We start from the raw sequence: 21313 nt of genomic DNA on the forward strand, positions 1-21313 counted from the left end.
AAACAAGGCAAGCGAGGCAGACAACTTTGGGTTGCACTTTCCTATATTTATGGCATAAAACTAATGGAAAGCAATGGACTCTTCCAGTCCTGTTCATTTTACGAAATAATTCTTTGTTCTGTAGTGTATAGTTTCCACTGAGCAGCATGTTTAATTTACAGTTTACCCAGAAAAGGCATAATTAATTTCTACAACTGTTGGATTCATAATCTCCCACGTATATTACAATCTATCAATGTAAAAGCCTTGGGCAAAAATGGAAATGCTAGAAGATTGTGCGCTTTTATTCAATAATTTACAACCTAGGCAGGTTGAACTGCTATAATGAATAGTGCATTTATATTTCAGACCATATAAAGATTAAATTGGATTCTTCTAAATTTTTCCCACTGCTTCTAATATTATCAATATATGACAAACCCAGCCTGCATAAAAAATACATAAAAGTGTAAATATACATTTTAAATGTATTAAAAATGCAATGTCCATCTCCCCCTCTCCCCCATCCAATATATAAATTATTACAGTTTCAAATGAATGTCTTTTTATGCTTTAAAATAACCATTTTGTATTTCAACATATTTTACAATGTGATGGTCTTTAGCATCACATGATCCTTCAGAAATCATTCTAATATGCTAATATGTGACCAGTAATGTGACCACGCTAATATATAAACCAGTCTTAAGTCGCTGGGGGTATATTTGTAGCAATAGCCAAAAATATATTGTATGGGTCAAAATTATCGATTTTTCTTTTATGCCAAAAATCATTCAGATATTAAGTAAAGATCATGTCCCATGAAGATATTTAGTAAATTTCTTACCATAAATGTATCAAAACTTCATTTTTGATTAGTAATATGCATTGCTAAGAACTTCATTTGAACAACTTTAAAGGCGATTTTCTCAATATTTTGATTTTTTTTGCACCCTCAGATTCCAGATTTTCAAATAGTTGTATCTCGGCCAAATATTGTCCTGTTCTAACAACCATACATCAATGGAAAGCTTATTTATTCATCTTTCAGATGATGTATAAATCTAAATTTAGAAAAAAATACACAAAAAAGATCTTTCAAATTGTAATACAGAAAAACACATTTTTGAATTGATTTGATTGATTTGAAATGTGAATACTTCATTTCATATAACTTTTAGGAGTATGCTAGCATAAACATTAGCTCAAAGCAAACAGACGTGAATACAATTTTATGGGAACTAGCCAACCAGACCACACAGATACTACATAATCTGCAGAACCGCTCAGAAAATGACAAAGAAAACACAAATATTTGCAGTCTAGGATATCATGTTGCTCTCAAAAAGCACAGCTTTGTTTACTGTTCACTAATACCTCTCAATCAAGACCAAACTCCTGAAAGCTTGGCTAAGACCTTGACTACTGTGAGCTATCTGAGCGGCATTCAATCACAGCTCACTGCAGACTTCAGTTGTGCATGACAATATACTAAGATGCAGACAGTCCGTCGTTGCAAACTCTTTTATTAGAATAAGACTGGGAAGTAGTTTATTGATGTTAATGAGTTCATTAACTAGAGGAATGGGGGAAGCAAATGACAGACAATTTTTTCATATGGCCTCCTTAACTGGCTAAAGCATCATTTAGATGCATAGAGGGATGGAATATTACTCCACAAATTATTAATGTGGCTATTTGCATCTTAATCGCCTTGGAAATTCATTATACACTTAAAGCAATTCTGGGGCTAAAAAATGTATAATCCACACCAAACATCTACGCTTTCGACAAATACGAGTCATTTTGCATGACGTGTTAGCGCCGTACCAACTTTAGCGTCGGAAGGAAAAAGTTGAAAGTATTAGCAGCAACAATGTATAATGAAGAAAACAATTATGCCACAATCGTAGCCTCAGTATGGTATTTTTAAAGGGCATAAAAAGTAACTATCAGAGAGATGCTGAGACTGCTCAATGAATCTGAACAGGTTCACAACCAGCACACAAAACATCATTTGGATCTGACTGAACGGCAAACAGTTTTGGTTCCCAAAAATACAATGGAAGTCAATGGGAACTGAATCTGTTTGGTTGCCAATGTTCTTCAAAATACCTTCCTTTACGTTCCACAGAAGAAAAAAGTCAAAGGTTTTGAATGATATAAGTAAAAGATGACAGAGTTTTCTATTTTTGGGTGAACTATTCATTTTAACCCCCTGATATTTACACTTTTTTTAACAATACATGGTCTAGACAGACTAAGCCAACAATTAAAGCCAACAGCCAATGAAAAGCAAAACATGTTAAGCTTTATATTTAGACACACACTGCAAAAAATCAAAATCAAATCAAATTAAATCAAATAATACTTAGTTCTAAAACAAATTTTTGTGCACAAAGTCATGATATTTGAATATTACATGTCATGATATTTGGACTAGGCAAATTCATGGTGCAAAAAAAAAAAAAAAAACAAGTTTATGACAACATACAAACACTAAAAGAGAAAAAGAGTGTGCGATAGAGAAGTATACACTAGAGACTCTAAGGTCTCTCAATTTACTGATCCACCCTCTGCCTTTCCCTTCCCTCTACTGCTATAATTTTTTTCATAATTAATTATTCATGTGTTTTTGTCTCAGCAGCATGGGGCGAATCCCAAAGTGGCGGCCCAGTGGGTGTATTATGTTGTTAAAACGATGCGTCTGCCTCATCCAACCCAGAGAAATATCGAAGAACTCCTGCTCTAGAAACAAAAGGTCAACAACACATTTTAGGTGACCTCATATAGGAGACCTTTATGTAGTTTATGGATAAATGTTTAGATTTTGTCGTTTTAAATCTTCAGGATGATGAGTTCTGACAGTTATGAGCTGATAAATAGAAGAGTACAGTTTATAAATAAATTATACTGAACCGTTAGCAGATTTTACTGTGAGGTCCTATGGGATACGTTTAGTCCTACATACACCTTGACGATGTGAACATAAAAACATAACTGAAAACCCTCATGGAAAAACAATATGAATACTAGATTTTGATACGTCCTTCCTTAAATTCAAAATGTGTATTTTATGTACCAAACAGTAACGGTTACACATCTTTAACTGTATAAATGTGGTAAGTTATAGATAAATAAATACTATATTACGTTTCTGATTTATATCTGCATCGGTAACCTATGTGCATTGCTTTAATTTATCTGATAATATTCAGCTAGACGTGATTCATACAGGCCAAAAATGTATTTAGAGTTGACTCTGCCACGTCTAAAACTTTTTCTAATATATTGCACATCTGCACATTCATATCTTCTTTTTCTAACACAATGTTCTCTCTGTGTTCCTTGTAGGTGCAAAAAATAGGTTTGAAATGATAAAATGTAAAAGGTAGTCTGATATTGTGGCTTTGAAACTTGAGATGAACTTCACCTCTGGTTTTGGAAGGGAACTGACTTCAAGTATCCATTAAAATATTAAATAAGAAGCATCATTTTGAGAAATGTTGAGAGACACACAGCATGTCCTGCTACAGTGCAACTGCATGTATTGGAATATTAGTAAGCATACTATATGTCATATATTGAGTGAAAGAGAGAGAAAGGCCTATGCCAAGTAACTATTCTCCTTACAGAGGTTATTTTCTCATTTCAGCCTTGTTCTGTCTCATAATGGCTTCTTTCATTTGAGCATGAACTCTTTGTGGCCATCGCATTATATGCATTCAGATGATTAGAGCTAAAATCGCATTAAAGCTCAATTATCAGCATGCACTGTTACATTATGATAATCTACTATGGTGTTTGCCATTAACAATAATTACCTGACAAGTCACAATAAAGCACAGGTGACTAAATAATGACATTGTAAATTACTTTCAAATGTCATATGTGAATGGCTTTCATATGGGTATATGGAGGAAAATAAATGTGATATAAAAAACCTTTGAACAAATACGAGCATATGTAGAAAGTGCTGTCAAGGTAAAATAAATTAAAGTCATTGGAATTATTAGCAAAGTATTATAATAACATTGGCATTGTTGCTACATGCCTCACTATGTCAAGCTTTTTGTCCTTGACTACAGAATTGAAAAAGTCATCTGTAAGTAGTTTGTTTACATATATACACCACCATTCAAAAGTCTGGGGTCAGTAAGATATTTCTGTGTTAGAAAATTATACTTATATTCAGCAAGGACACGTTCAAGTGTTCAGAAGTAACAGTGAACATTTATAATGTTGCAAAATATTTCTATTTAAAATAAATGCTGTTCTTTTGAACTTTCTATCATTGTTTGGAGCTAATAATTCAGCTTTGCATCACAGGAATAAAATGCATTTTTTTCCATTGAATGAATGCAGCATTGATAAGCATAAGAGATTTTACAGTTCAATATTCAAACTGCCGCACATATATGATTTCTTTTCTTTAATTAAACAGTATATTATTTTTTATTTTTTTTAAGGATTAGGCTCATGGTTTTTGCATGCATAGGTATAAATAAATAAATACCATTGTATGAAAAATGATAGATTTTTCACAGGGCCATATCAAAGAGATTACTTTCTTACTTAAAGGGCATATTGCAGGTTAGAGACCCCAGTGAGTCAATGTATAGAAAAATAATGTAGGAATTAGATTTTCTTTAAAATATACTTTAAGGCTTCTGGAGTCGTTTTTGTGAGAGAATTTTACTTCCGCATCTGAAAACCGCCAAAACCGGAAGTGACGCATCAAAAGGGAGAGCGGTCCATTTAAACCACAGGAAAACAATGGATCGCAATGACAGTTTAGATATGGAAGCATATGTGTAGCTAAATTCAATTTGCAATGTAATATGCAAAATGGTAATGAAATATGTAAAATGGCAATGTATTCCTGTATTTAAATGTACATTTTCCCATTCATATGTGCAACATTTAGTGCAAAATGAAAATTCAATTATATCATTTAAATTTGCCATTTTCTACACTAGTTTTAAAGCTTTATAAGTTGCAAAATTAAAATGTAATTGCATTACCCAAATTGATTCGATATGTTTAACATGTCCAAGCAAAAACTGCAAAATTATCATTTAAATGCTGTTTTTCCTAAATGCATTTAGACTTCGGGGTAGGACACTCGGGATTGCATTTTCATCGTGATACCGATTGTAGCAAAACGCATTCTGAGCCAAAGGTGCAGCAAAAGGGTAGCAAAATAGTGATAGAAATTTATTTTATTTTTCTTAAATGCATTGCCACTTACATATATAACGTTTCAATTGCATTTTCATCAAATACCCCGCAATTAATATAGTTTAAGTCATTGTGGATTTGAAAATGCATTCCGAGCTGAGCACGCCCCCTAGCTGTCAATCATTACATCACGGCGGGGCTCGGCAACAGGATGCACGATATTCACCATCAACAAAACGCTTTTCACCTGCCTGAACATCTCTCACTGTTTACACTCGGATTGATGCACATAAACAAACACACAGTGCTATTCTACACTTATTTACTACCTTACCTTATATGTTATTACTCTTTTATTTTTAATCCGTAAAATAGGGACGTGCAGAGAGTTCCTCAGGGGCAGGGGCTCAAATGTAATATATATATATATATATATATATATAGGTCAAAAGTTTGGATACATGCAATGCTAATTTATTAGCAATATTGGAAACCAGTCATACTTTTTTCAGGATGATATTTACCAGTAACAGAAACTAATAAGCGTCGATCAGGCGTGTCACACTCGTTAATATCCGACACTAACGTTACGTGATATAGTGCTTTCTCATCACCGCAGGAGAGAGAGAGAGAGAGATAAACACATTTTTAATTCATAGGTGCTTGCGTGGTAAATGCAAGGAAAGTCAGTGCTGCAGGGAGTTAGATATGTTACATACAGGGTCTTAGTGGAGAATGTGACCCCCACACTTGATGTGCGGTGTCTGACTCTGCACCCAGGCTTTTGAGGCTTGCTGTCTGAACCCATATGTGCTACAGATAGTCTATATGCACTTCAGACAGGAGCATAGACCTATCCAGGCCAGCATAGATGTATGTTTAGGGCAGAGCTAAATTATTAATCTGAGCTAAATATTTGTATGCATAAATACATAGTAAATTGAAGAATTGAATATTTAAACAATCGGAATAAGTTTGTTTCTCAGTTACAAGTTGCCTATATTTAGGTCACGACTACCACTAAGTACCACTTTTTCATCCCATTGGTATAACACAATAAATATTGACAGCATAAAGGCAAGTTGTCTGCTGGGCCTATGGCATTCTGTGCAGGCACATCAAGCAATGGCTGTTGTGTCAGTCATTAAAATACTTTATAAAGGAAGGAAGACATAATAAAGGATTTGAATGGCCCCATTTTGGTGACAATAAAAAATAAATCACAATCACAAATTGTTTTACTGTATAAAAACATGTTTATGAAGTTTACACCAGATATATATCAAGCAGATCTACATTTACGGTTTATTCAATTCAGTTTTATTTATACAGCACTAAATTATAACAAATATTATTTCATAGCACTGATAATACCTAACTCAAAACACAACCAAACATATACTACCAAAAGAAAAATATAACATCTGACACATTTAAAAACATTTAACAATCTTTCAGTCTGGCTCACACTAATGTGTTGTTAACGTGTTAAAATGTGAATGCTGTGCTAGATACACGCAAACAGCCTCATCATGTTGATCCTCTGACTGGAGGGATCTGGAAAGAGGAGGTGTAGTGAACATGGCATGACAGTGCTGCGTTCTCATGGAGCTTGTAGTGACCTGCAGTATTCCTCTCTGACGGCATATGCTGGGAGAAGCAAACACAAGTTTAGATCACATTCACTGCTGACAGTGCTTTTCCACTTGGCCTCCATCACATCTGCGTCTCTATTAGGAGTGGAAGCTGCAGTCCAGAAGAGGTGGTTCATAACAGCTGGCCTCCACTGCTTCAGATCTTCACACTCCCGTCTTCCAAAGCCTTATAAACACACAACAACAAAAAATTACCAATTAGTTGTGCAAACAATGTCACTAAGCTGTAACTAGACTTGATGGTTATAATATTAGCAAACTGAGGTTAACCTACAAGTTTTGGCTTCTCGTACAGTAAAGTTTTTACACAGTTTTTAAAAATATGTTATTGCTAATGCTTACAAGCTAGCTGCGGTGCTTTACAACAACTTATACACATCTTGTTGTGTCTCATTATTTAAACAATTATGTTCACTGATTTGGTAGTTAGCAAATGTTAAAACAGACTTACGGTGCACATTTTCGTTGAGCTGCATCTCTGACGGATCCGCGATCATCGTGTTTCCCACCGCCGGCCGAACACAGGCTGACCGGGACCCGATGAAGGTGCTGTGTGTACCAAAGGAACCTCACTAGGTTCTTGCTTCGGCATCCCATGTGGAACTCATATCGCCGGGAAGATAATCCTCCAGTGTAAAGTGATCGCTAAGTTACACACCACCGCATTTTTTCGAAGCAGATGCATAAGTGAAGTCCCGTCTCTTCAGCTGCGCTAACGCACCCAGGCGCGAAATATACCGTCCTATTTCTTGTTAGGAAACCTGTGGACTCAACGTCCTGACAGGCTGGAGTAAGTGCAACCTCCACAAACACAATCATTTACCACGACGATGATAAATTGAAATAAAAATAACTACCGAAAACACACTGACTCACGGCCGCTCAAAGCAGAGCCAGGCACACGACTCCCTTATGTGACGTCATATGACGCGATGTTGAAAAAAAGTGCTTTTTGAGAACTGTCAAGGAAACCGTCACCTTTTCTTCAAAATTTGTGCACTCACGTCTTGTAAAACATTTTCAAATCCTGCATTAACGGTTCATATGGTATTGTCATACAAGTTTATATATTCATTTAGAAAAAATTTTTTAACCTGCAATTTAACCTGCGATATGCATCTCATTTGTGTTTATTTTTCACTCCTGTAAGTCTCCTAAGTTAAGAGAGAGCAACCTTTGAGCAATGTCATTACACTAAATGCCATTATCAGAGTTAAGCTGGAGTCGTCAGGCGTCTTTCAGCTAACCAGCAGAATCACACACATCCCTTAGCGGCTTATCCATTTCCAGCCTCTAAAACTATCGTTTCTCCATGAAACAGAACCCTTGTCTCTCTCTTTCTCTCTCCCCATTCCTATCTCTGTTCCTCCATTCGTTTTTTTTTCATTTCCATCGATCCTGCAGATATCTACACTCCTCTGCAACATCTAAATCTTTCACTCTTTATCTCTCTCTAAAATATTGCACATACCCTATTTTCTCCATTATCCTCTTTTTCTAACACAATGTTCTCTCTCCCAGATGCAAAACTTGGACTGCTCATCAGATGCATTGATGATCATCTCTGCGTGTATCACAGGAGAAATGATTTTAAAAAAAACAGCCTGCATGAGTTCTCCCTCACAGTTCCTGTAAGCGATTACCAAGGCTTTCGTCCCACAATGTGATCGATAGCCTGTAAATGAACTGGAAGCCCCACATAATAGGCGAGTTTATAAATGATTAGGGGCCGACAGTCTTTCTCGACCTCATAATCTCAGCGACATTGTTTCGGCAGGGAGCATCTCTAGAACAGAAATATGACCGCCCTCACTCGGAGCGAGAGATGGGGTCTGTAAAACAGACTTCCTCATTTAATGCCTCATTCTTTTATCTGTACTGGTGGCTGTATTTCTTACTATCTTCTCTCCATCTCTCACTATACACTCGATTTCACCTTTTCCATTACATTTAGTCATTTGGCAGACGCTTTTATCCATTCTTTGTTACACAATCACTCCTTAATACAGTGCTTTCTAGACTCTAGAATCCATTCAACCTTTGTTTTGCAGATAATTTCAATCTTAGTTGTATTATCCATTATTTTTTCTAATAAACATTTTACTTTTAAAGCAACTTAACATTAAAGTCGACATGAAATGGTATTTGAAATCTGTCTTACTGCCATGACATATTGAAAAAGCAGGCCAAGGTATGATTTTACCCAACAAAATCACATTTGTCTATTTCATAGGCAAAGCAATTATATTTAAAAAAAAAATTACAAACACAAGAATAAATTATATTTTAAAATATAATATTATTTTAACTTATTTTAGATTGTTATAGTTCACAAAATTACTGTTTTTACTGTATTTTAGATCAAATAAATGCAGCCTTGTTGAGCAAAAGAGACTTCTTTTTAAAAAAAAAAAACCTTACCTACTCCAAAGTTTTGAACACTATAGACAATACTGTATACCATTGATAGAGAATCAAAGCTTACAACCTAAATTTACCAACAATTTCAACACTACTTTGGCTCCCAAGTGCTTAATATTTTCTTTAGCACATCTAGTTTTATTCTGACATCCCAGATTCCCACTCTAACTTGTATTCTTTTTCTTCTGATCCATTCCTTTCTTCCTCCATCCCAGTCCTCCATTAACTGCAGTTAATCTCTCAGCCTCCATCACCTTCTACTGTGCTACTTTAATCTCAGATTTTCTACTCGTATGTTTCCATTCATCCCTTGGCTTCCCCGGGTCAGATTGGCATGAATGTGAAAGTATGATTGTGGCATGTTTCGCGTCCAGTTTACAAATATCTCACAGTCCAAATTTATTGCTTCAGTCGATAAATGCCCGAAACAAGTCCCCTATAGTGCTTGACACCAACCCCCCGCCCCCACCCCACCCACAATTTTGCTCTCTTTCTTTCTTCAGTACACCACCTGTGTGCTCATTTTCTCTTTTCTCCATCTCCTGGCACTAAGAAAGCCGTCTCCACCTTCATAACCTCTGTAAATACGTTTGCTCTCAGTGGTTTGTTGTTGGGTGTTGAGTGTGTATGTGTATGGGAGAGTCACGGTCTCCGTTGCGGAGTTTAGCTTAAAGCGAGAGTTTTCAAACTCCTACTAGATAGAAGCTGTCTGGATCAGTGGTGCGTGTTTAGAGACCCCTGCATCTGAGCCTTTTAGAGTGAACCTTTGAAATGAGCTTTTGGACTGACTCTAAGCCCCGAGCCCACCAAGATATCTATCAGAAATCCCCTTTCAAAAGCCCACTGTAAAGAACGCTTTCAATATCTCCTGAAGAACGAGTAAAGGATGAAGCTTTGCGTGACCAGGAACAACTTGAAAGTGTCAGCAGAGTAGCAGAAGTACTGTAGTTCACTGTAGCTGCTAGAGTGAGTATGTTTTCATCCGAAACACGCTTGCTAGTGAAGGCAAAGTAAACGTCCAAATCATCTGCAATCAATAGTTATTATTTTTGTTGACGGCGGGTTGTTGCTGTAAATTTGGGGCACTGATGAAATCCAATTACTGTTTGATTATTGCAAGTATTTCTCAAAGCTTTCAGTGAAGAAGAAATAACTCGAGATTATAAATAATGACGAGAAATAATGATTAATGAAAACACAAGAAAGCAAGAAAGAAAGAAAGAAAGAAAAAGAAAAAAATGGACTGAAATGAACAAATGAATGACAATTGAAAAGGAAGGAAGAAAAAAAGGACAAATACATTAACAAAATGAATGAATTAACAAAGGAAAAGAAGGAAAGAAAGAATAGAAGGAAGAAAGGACAATCAATTGAAAATAAGGAAGGAATGACAAATGAACAAATATATTAACAAATAAATGAAAAACAGAAAAAAGGAAAGAACAGAAGAAAGGAAGGAGGAAAGGAAGGAAGAATAAATTAATGAACAAAAAATAAAGAAAGAATGAAGGAAGGATGGATAAGTCTTTATTATGAGCTATTGCCATTGGCTGTGAAATGGTCAATCTGCCTTTGAAAAGACATGAGAGGGGGTGAGGGGGTGTGTGTGTGTCACACACCGATCTGCCAAATCTGAAAATTAGCATTCCGACAGTTAACGATCTGATTCAAATCACTTTACACACATTGGGATAAACATCGAGTTTGTTTGAACTGACAGAGGGCTTTCATTCCTCTAATCTGGCTCAGCGTGGGACGGACACATCAGCGTGAGGAGGACGCCACCGACTCCTCACTGAAACCACTTTCAGCTGCCGCAAAATTACAAGCTCCAATTAGTTTGATCGGATGGGAGCCAAAGTCTTGAGCGCCTGCTTTTGACTTAAAAGGTCAATGTTATGATCTTTCATCATCTAAACCCATACTTTATGACTCAGAGATGTTTCACAGATACACACGCAGGTTTGGAATGAAACTACACGCTTAATAGCGATTTGCCTCTGAATATTCATTTTGTCTAAGATCAGCTTCCTCCTACATTCACATCAAAAGAAACAGAAGAAACGGTTTAACGTAATCCACGTATAATCAGCAGAGAAGGAAAAGTGTCTTACCTATGGATGCTGTGGCAGGGACTGGCTCTTTAGAAACTGCAATTAAAACAGAATAAAACTGAAACCCTTTTTTGTGTATGTATGTATTTTTTTTGGGCTTGGGCATAAATGCAACACAGCTACAGTTATATTGTTCTCAGATTACGAAAAAAAATCTATGAATGTTTTCATTCATAGAAATAAAGATGAAATGAAATGCTAAATAAATTGTAAGTATTAAAATGACTAAAACTGAAATAAAAAAATAGAAATATAAAAAATCTCATGAAATGACAAAAGGACTTTAAAAAAAATCAATAAATACAACAACAATATATTTTATGCTAAAATAACACTGTCGTCAAAACAGTGTCATTTACTCACCCTCACCAAAAGGATAAAAATGCCTCTATTAAAACTTCAAAAAGGATGCAAAATACTATAAAAAATGTATGACTGTGCTACATGCCAAGCCTTCATGAATGAATGCGATGTCCAATCATGAATGAATCATTCTTTTTATGAATCATCAGATGTTTTCAGTGAATCAGTTGATCAATTTTACAAAACCAGTCTGAATGATTCGTTCACAGGTTGTTGTTTTTTTGTATGCTTTTTGAAGCTTGATAGCATAATTGTTTTTTTTTTGTGAACTATTCCTTTCAGCAGTCATTTAGCAGATACCTTTTAAAGCAACATTCAATCTAATATACAGTGATCCTGTAGAAACCTAGTTTTAAAGTGCTTTGCTTTAAAAATGTATTAAAAGTTGAGAGAAATATTTTTTTAAAGAACTGAGAGTACTGCATTCTTACTGGCAACTGAAAGCATCATCAAAATTAGCCTAAATATTTCCAAAAATGAACATGCAAGTGGTAGGAAATATATAGAATTTTGTGCGGTTCAAATTCCGCAGAGCCTTTCGTGATTGGCCTGATGATACATTATACAGTTCAAATCTTTTAGTTACCAGTTCAGGAATTTTATTACTCAACCGCATGGACCTATTCAACATTGAAAGCTACAAACCTGAGTAGTAGGAGTTGAGGAGGGTTTTACTCTGGAGGGCTTTACCCTGGATGGAGAAGGAGCATGGAGAAGAGGAGGCTGGGAAAGACAGAGAGGAGAGAGCTTAGACAGTGACCTTACAGTACATACACATGCTACACATCTATAAAACACCACATTATGTCCAGATTAATAGCAGTGTCACATTGTGACAGAATCACAGTGTCAACAGAATACAAGATTTTTAGGTCACTTTCTGCAAAGGAGACAGATATCACACTAATCGACTGCATCTTTGCTGTAGTCAACAAGACCTTTAAATGTCATGGACTATTTTGAACATATCCACATGCATAGCCCAGTATATACAGTGGTTTTCTAAACAATGTCTGTAATAAAAAAAACATACATAAAAAAAAAAAAAAATTGGTGTAGAAACTAATTTTTACTTAGAAATTTCCAGTAAAAATGACAAATAATTACAAAGAAACCGCAAGTAACACATTGATTTTGAAGTAGAAAAACTTACATATTAAAACACATTCCAATAATCTTTGTTTTATTCACACCTTTGAATTTTTTTTTTTTTTTTTTTTTACAGTGTAGACTTCCACCGCAAAGTAAATGAAAGTGACAGAAACACACTCCTAGAGCATCACACACTCCAGTAACCTTCTTTTACTCTTCTCGGCTGAAGCCATATCCTTTTTACTTTCCATTTTAATCACCTATCACTCCAGATCTCCCTTTACACAAATCCCTGCATCTCACATGTGTCGGCGCATACGCATTTGCTCACATAAGGATCTCTACAGAAAGTGCTTTGGCAGCAAAAGCTCATGGTGCCAGCGGGGTGAGATCGAGAGCGTCTGAATGAGAGAAGCGTGGAAGGTTAGAGGCAGGTGTCTCTGTGTTCATTTAAATGGTAATACAGCTAAAATGCTGAGTGTGTAGGCTGGGATCACTATGATCTCTATCTCACACATCTTACGCAGAGTCGTCTTCAAAAAAACCCCCAGAAATAAAAAAAATAAATAAAAATAATGTGTGATTGTAACTGTGGAGCCAGTGAGAGGAAGGTCTGAATATAAAATCAGAAAAATGTCAATTACAATATGAGACATAGAGGCCCGCAATAATTTGGTTCCCACAGAAAAGGCTTTACAAATTGGAAGGCCTGTCATTCACCGAGTTCAACACATACTCTCCAAAGATTTTCCTCCTAGAACCGGCGCAAAAATGGATAAAAAATAAAAAGCAGTAGATTCTGCCTGTGCATTGCTGTGCACACAGTAAAAAATATAAAACTGATAGAAAAATTAACTGTAACAAAAATACAGTAAAGCCAACACATGCTCTGATTTCCATGCTTTATAAATGCTTATATAACATATCAAATAATACAATATTAGACAACTAAATAAAAAAGTACAATAAGGTTGCTATATCATAAGACAAAATAGTGATTAAGAAATTATTTTTGCAGCTAAAAAAAATCTTATTTTTGCTAATCCAACACATAAATTACCTGCTACAGCTTTAAAGTTTTAGTTGAAAGTGTATAGTCTCTGATAATGTATCACTAGGCATTTGACACTATCTTTTGTTTTTTAAAGAACTGCTCGCAAACAGCAATTATGAGCTGGGCTGAGTTCTAGATCGTTTCTGTTCCAACACCCCAGCTGAGATTCATGCCTATAATAAAGATCCTGTATTGGTTCAGTAATAGTGACTCTCCGAACATTAGATAAACAACAGATACAATAACAGCCTCCAATTACTCTGTGCCTGTAATGATCCGAAATAAACATACAAATAAACTGCATTTGCACATCCACTGACCAATGACATTCAAAAGAACTAAGAAACACTAAACATGCAAAACGCATTGCCAATCAGTGTTGATTTTAAAGGAAATAAATGTGATCATTATGCATAATGACATTCTCTCTCTCTCTATGCATCTTGCTCTTACTCTCCGTTGCCTCCTCTTCTTCCAGCTCCATTCAAATTATTCTATACACAAAGGCCACTGTGACATTTTGTGCAGAAAGCGACTCAGAAAGACCCATCCTAATTACAGCCCCTTCACAGCATGCCAGAGCCCACTTAAAACTGAGAATGAAAGCAAGAGAAAGAAAAAAACGCCTAGTCCAAATGCCACTTTCTATTCTTCTCTAGCGCCTCTTAAAACAGCACATCAATAGCGAGATCTCTTGATATGTAGAATGCTTCGGTCCGTGCTGTGTAGCTACAAAACAGCTCTCTGCGGCGGGCAGCGTTCAGATCTGTGAATGGCAGGTGTGAGGTGGTGGTGTCCTGTCATTTGGTTTCCTGATGCACGCTTAGTAAAGACAATCAAGGAGAATGGTGAGTTGAGTTAAAATGACAGATTGTTGACCGCTTTTGACCCCTTTTAGGGCTTGCTGAGCTCATCAGCGTGATGGTGGGACGTGCAGGAGGTTTGTGTGATTGTAGTAATGAGTCCAGAGTCTGGCTCACACACACTGCGGCCACTACAGAAGACCGTGGTATTTGGGGAACGTGGTGATTATATGACCTGTGGACTTTGACTTTTGAGACAGGTGGAAAAGAGCAAGAAGTTCTCTAAAGAGAATCTGTGAAAATGTCTGACTGAACATGAAACTATGCTGTATCTTTCAACATCTTGTAATGTTAACTGATATTTATTTAGTGCTATAATTAGTAGTAAAGATGAACAGATGATTGCTTCACATAATTTAAAAGCTGAGACTTTCAAATTAAAAGCAACAAAGCTTATGGCGATTATTGGATGGGATGATTGCTATAAATAATACTTAGTTTTCATGTATCAATAGAAAACAGCACAGACTAAGAGACCTCGTTTCATCGTTATCGTTGTGTGCATGTAATAAACACTAAATAAACACAGTCAAAATGCACCAAACATTGCTGTTTCATCAATGACTAAACCAAAAATTATCATTTTTTTCTATTTTGGCTGAATAGTTGGCCAAGATTCACGAAACATTTCAGTGCATCACTAATTGCCTTCCTAAAGTTAAATAAGTATGTTAAAAATAACACTTAAGTTTCCGTTAAATCATTCATTCATTTGTTCATTCATTGTTTTTTTTTATTCAATCACTTGTTTACATGTTCAATATTTCATTTAGTCATGCATTTGGTTATTCATTAAACAATTTGTTCATTTACTGATTAATTTGAACATTTGTTCATTCATTATTTCATTAATTTGTTCATGTATTATTTTCTGTTTGTTCACTTATTGAGTTCATTCATTAGTTAATTTGTGCATTCATGCATTCTTTAATTTGTTCATGTGTGAATCCTATAATTCTTTAATTTGCTCATTGGTAATTTCATGCATTGACTCATTCTTGAATTTGTTCATTCATGTCTTGATTCATTCTTTAATTTGTTCATTCATTCATTTCTATTTTTGGTTTATCGGTTAACGCCAACTTTCCTCTCTAAGTAACTACTGTTATCAGAGCACAGGTACATTCGATGTAAACAGAGATTATATGAAAAACAGGGCAGCACAATAATGTCACAGCACAATATTTGCTGAACTCACAGAATCCGTTGAGGTCCTGGTTGCTGGTGGAGAACGGATCGTCCTTGTGTAATGTGCTGACTTTTCCTGTGCTTTTATCCGCTGTGCCTACGGGTCCCATCTCTCTCTGAGTGCTGCTGCTGGCTGTCTCCTTCTGTTTTTTAGCTAGTTTCCTTCAAATCCATCCACAACAGGACAAGTTTATACACATGATCAAAAGAAGACACTTCAGTGTTGGTGCAATGCTTTTGGCTAGTGCAAACTGTTTAACTGTTGTACAAACATGTTTAATTGTGCAAAAGTAATCACTTTTTTTTAGAAAAGCAAAGGTTATTAAAATCAGTTTTCAAGTTACAGTAGTTACTGCTAGACTTGTCGGTTTTAGGTTAGACATATATCTATAGTATAAGAATATAATAGTAACAGTAACACTAAACCAAAGCATTGCCACAACACTGCTGTAAAACTGACACATAAGATATACAAGGCAAACACACACGAATAGACACTTGGCACATAGAGGACAACAAGTGAGGTTGGCATTTGTCTATTCCAATGGCACTGACTGTAAGATTTCTGTATTATCAACTAAAATATATATTCTGCAGTGATATATGCCAGTGAGTGAGAAAGAGAGAGAAGAAAAATCACAAACCTACTCAAATCAAGAGAGAGAAGCTCAAAACCTTGCCATGCAGAACAAAGCCAATTGAACACTACAAGTCTATTGATCAGGAAAGACTTGTACACGAACACATTTGCTTGTAGATAATGCAAACGAACATATTAAAGTACTATACATTAATAACATATTAATATATTGCAATGCTTTCTCTTAAAGGTCCAGTACATAACTGTTGCAATGGGTAGCACACACATGGATGACAGCTGCAATGTTTCATTAACTACAGATAGCATTGCTCTATGAAAGCATTATATCGTTGTTAAAACTGTGACATGCTGAATAAGTGACCTAGCAGTTATTACTTTGACACACTGAGCTGTGCTGTTTAAATGTGGTTTGCAACATTTCCTGATCTCACCCCACCTCTTCACCTGTCATTTCCTGCCTTATTATCCATAAAAATGGTCTCAAAATATAATCAAATAAAAGTAATTTATGGCAGTTTTTATAAAGGCAGCAGACTTATTTCTGCTGCTCCTTGATTTGTCTGGCTGTTCACAAGCTGAGGTCTCCCCACACTATAGTGCACAGAACGTCAAGGAAGATATTACTGTCAGCAATGGATTGGAGTCATCCAATAAAATGACTCTGATTCTCCAGGTCCCACAGAACACCATTTGACCTCAATATGTGCTCCCTTCTCTTACGGGGCCGAGCTGATAATAACTCTTTGTTTTGTTATTTTCTCTGCTGGGAATTTAAAAAAAATCAAATAAAGTTTCAGCTTCCACAAAAACCAGGCCAACCTTTAAAATTGGGGCCATTTTACCTAGGTTGGAAAATAAATTCAGTAACATTGGTTTTTGGTGACTGAGGATCAAAAGAGGATGAAAAGTGTTCAGAAGCAGGTCTTAACACCAAGAAGCAATAAGAGAGGGGTCACGACTTTCCAATTAAGCAGCCAAGCATCAATATAATGGCTATGAAGTGCTGAGATTCCCTTGTAGAAACTGCAATGCACAAACTCTATACCAAACCTAGTGTGCTCCCTACCTAGACATCATAGTCAACAAACCATTGGCTCATCCCACAATGTATGCTGAAGGTCACAGTGTTTTATAATACAACAGCCATCAGATAATAAAACCCATTGATTGCTGCAGTAATAGGTCTCGTTTCAAGTGCCAAATTCTGGACATATTGCAAGTGGCATAAACTATAGATAATCCTTATTTAATGAAAGTCAGCGCAGCACTTCATTAAAAGTGAAGGCTATAATATAGTTAGGGCACCATAAACAGTATTTATAGCACCAACTTTTGTTAATGGCTTTTTGTAAAAGAGAAAGAGCGAGGGGGGAAGAATGAGGAGATAGTTGTAAAATCTGGCTTGATTTTGCTCATCATTCATGCATAAAATTCACCAAATGTTCATTAATAAGGATATCACGCTTGGATGAGCCAAAACTAGGAGGAAATAGTACAAAGACATGTGCACTCGTGACATCAAAACATGCAAAGACAAGGCAGCTGGCCAGGAAGTGCACGTCAAAGCAGTGTTAGTAAGCATGCAGAAGATCTCAAAATAACCTTTACACTAACCACTATTATTCAGTTGCTTGCATGCACATGGTTAACTTGTAGAGCAGGGCATGGCATTAGGAAGGACAAGGTCATGGGTTTGATTCCCAGGGAACACCGTGTTAAAACTCTATTGATGTCTTTGAATGCCTTTAAATCACTTTGAATAAAAGCATCTGCCAGACGAGTAAATGCATGAACAAACTAATTTCTGGAGTAGACATGCTGATGAATCTGGAATAAACATCAAAATCACCATATATTATGACTTTTGCATCACCCTAAAATCATAGTACATGAAAACAAAGGGCCAGATTTACTAAACAGGGCAAATTAGTGTTAAAGCACAATTCCATAAAAGCAACGATGGGAGGGGAAAATTCAGCAGGTTATTTACTAACAATGCGCACGTTAAAGAACACAGACACAACCAGATAATTTCCATAATGACCAGCGCAATCAACCAAGAGCAGAGAAAATTAACGCCTGCTTTAAGACATGCTTTTTTGGGCATTAAATACCAGTAAAACGTTAGCAATTCGCATTGCGTGATTCATTTTAATACTCTCACCCAATACATTTTGCGTCTGAAAGGGAAACTCCTACAAATGCACATTAAATAAGGTCAGGCGCAAAAATAACTGCGTCCACACCTTTTCAGCCATCAAGTTCAGTTACATCAAGTTAAATCATAGAGCTTTTATTCTGACTTAAGAATGCAGGGAAATGTCTTTTAAAATGCACGTCTTTGTTGACAACATTTATAAATGCTTCACATTGCAAGTTATCATGAGCTGCTCATGTAAAATAATCACTACACAGCACATCAGGTTACATATTTATATAATTACTACACAATCATTGCAATTTGAAATCACACTAAACCATAACACTGTTTCATATACTCATCAATGCTATTTTTCAGTCACATTTGGTGCTCGGTGAGTGTTAATTTTAGGCCTTGAGTACAAGATTACAAATTGGTATCAAAGTCAAAATTTCTTTCCTAACGGTAAACTCAGTTTGTGACTGTGCAAGGACAAGAGTGAAGATGTGCACTGATTGTGCTACTAAATCTGAACTTGCATGCTGAAAGCGTCCATAACATAACCTCGCTGAATATGAGAAAGCCTCGCTCTCCGGGTTTGGAGAATATACTGGCGTCATGGTTAGCTTTAGCCTGTAGCTCTCTTTCTTTGCCCTCTCAGATGACATCCTTTTGAAAGTGCTCCTCCTGGCTGTGTTCCTACTTTCATCTATATTTCAGGAGCGGGGAGAGAGCGGGGAGAATGCACATAGTAGTCCGACTGTGAATCTGAGCTTTTAAATCCTTTAACGCGTGAGGTAAACATCCTGCAGCTAGGCTCTATTGCACACAGCGCAAATGAAACAATCCCGCACAGTAAAATGCTGAGGCAGGAATAACAGTCGAGGTAACAGTGAATAGTTTAAGCGTAACGGAAAAGTAATAAAAAGTAGAGGTAGAGTCTGCAGACCAAAGGGATTTGAGCTGAACAAGCAATAGTCCATAATAATAAGATAACAGTGGAGCCACATCAATTTACACAATTTGCACACGAGAGCAATTTATAACTGTGGGCCTGCTAATGTTTCAATGCAATCTGAAAATAGTGCATAATATAGTGCATAAGACAGTTTTTGGCCGAAATTGACTGTTTGCTAGAAAATGGAACTACTGTGAAGCTGAAATATTGGAGCAAAAGTGTGATGAATATAAAACCGATTTAACAAATTGAACTTTTCTTCTTTTTGAAAAGCTTTGTTCACCATGGCAAAGTAGGAGACTTTTGGTACTAACATTAATTTTCACTTTAATTTCATTAAATTCATTCTCTTACTTTTTTCTTTTAATGAACTAAGGATGTTTTTAAAATACTTTTCAGGAATTGTTAACAGTAATTAGAAGAAAAAATTATAGGAAAGTATATATAAAAAAACAGTATTGTTGGTTAGATGATCTGTATTTAATGCTACTTACAGGTAATAAGAGTAGGAATACACATTTCTTCTGGAGCAGCAAGATAAGGACAAAACAAAAACAAGAAAACAAAACAAAACAACAACAACAAAAATCAATAAAATATTTAATATAATAAAATAAAAAATATCGAAATATGAAAATATAAATAAAATAAAATATAAATATTTAAACAATATGAAAAAAATACAATTTAATAATAATAATAATAAAAATATGAAAATACCACAATATAATAAACATTTAAATATAATAAAATATAAAATAAAAAAATAATATAATAAAATTAAATAAAATAAAAAAGGAACCAAAAAAGGACAAACACATTGATTAGTGATCAGTATTGTAAATAACGAGATGTTTAATGACAAAAATATTAAAACTTGCCACTGTTACATGCTGACCACATAATGTTTTATTTAGACAAGAAAATGCTAATCCGTAGCTAAGCTATGGATTTCTACCACCTGAGGCTGTAAATTTAGGTTTGTGAATGGTCTTTGCATCAGTAATAGTTAGTAAATCTGTAAAAAAATGATAATTAAACAACAAATGAAATGTATGAAACTGCACATCTGGCTCCCCTTCAAGTGAAAAAAATAAAAAAAGAGAGAGAGAACAAAAAGAAGGTCTATGTACCTGTACTGGTGGGAGTGTGTGTTTGGACAGCTAAAGAGATGGACAGGAATGGTGGGTGTTTCACAGATATATTGCAACTCTGCTCTCTGTTAGGAGCTTAACAGAGACAGAAAGAGAAAGGAGGAGGACAAGAGACACCAAAAGCAGTTGGCGAACACATCACAGTTTTGCTACACCAAAATGAGGCCTTGTCATCAGCGTGTCTCAGCGCTGACGTCTCTGTGGACCGGTTCCTTCCGGGTAAAGACAAGAGGAGGTGACATACGGCAAGCTAGGACAGCGATAGCAGCCTGATACCATAATAAAGACCAGATGGTGTCTGTTAACGGCGATTCGATTAACTGTAATATCGGCGATGACATGCAAGTGAAGTTGTCAATTAGTGACTTCATGGCCGTCTGCTTCTTGACTGTGCTCACTGCTTTTTATCGCTCTTCTGAAACATATCTTCCACAAGGTGCATTCTTTGCTTTTTACAATTTAGAAATTAACTTCAAATTTGCCACTGTGCAAACCTTTACACTGAAACAAACCCACTAAAATAATCATGTAGTTAATAGCATGTTTTCAT

At 35.8% G+C, this 21313-nt stretch overlaps 1 protein-coding gene across 1 annotated transcript in view; it reads right to left on the minus strand.

The window, feature by feature from the left end:
- Nucleotides 1-21313, minus strand: part of LOC306844805 (receptor-type tyrosine-protein phosphatase T-like) — a gene marked incomplete at its 5' end in the record, with an annotated part of 223783 nt that overhangs the window by 39771 nt on the left and 162699 nt on the right. Inside the window, 4 exons of the mRNA XM_079377179.1 lie at nt 11351-11386; nt 12359-12436; nt 15921-16072; nt 20104-20133. Coding sequence (XP_079233305.1) covers nt 11351-11386; nt 12359-12436; nt 15921-16072; nt 20104-20133 — 296 coding nt within the window. The remainder of the gene's footprint in view (nt 1-11350; nt 11387-12358; nt 12437-15920; nt 16073-20103; nt 20134-21313) is intronic.

The sequence above is a fragment of the Barbus barbus genome (assembly GCF_936440315.1).
Source record: "Barbus barbus genome assembly, chromosome: 25".
Taxonomy (NCBI): Eukaryota; Metazoa; Chordata; class Actinopteri; order Cypriniformes; family Cyprinidae; genus Barbus; species Barbus barbus.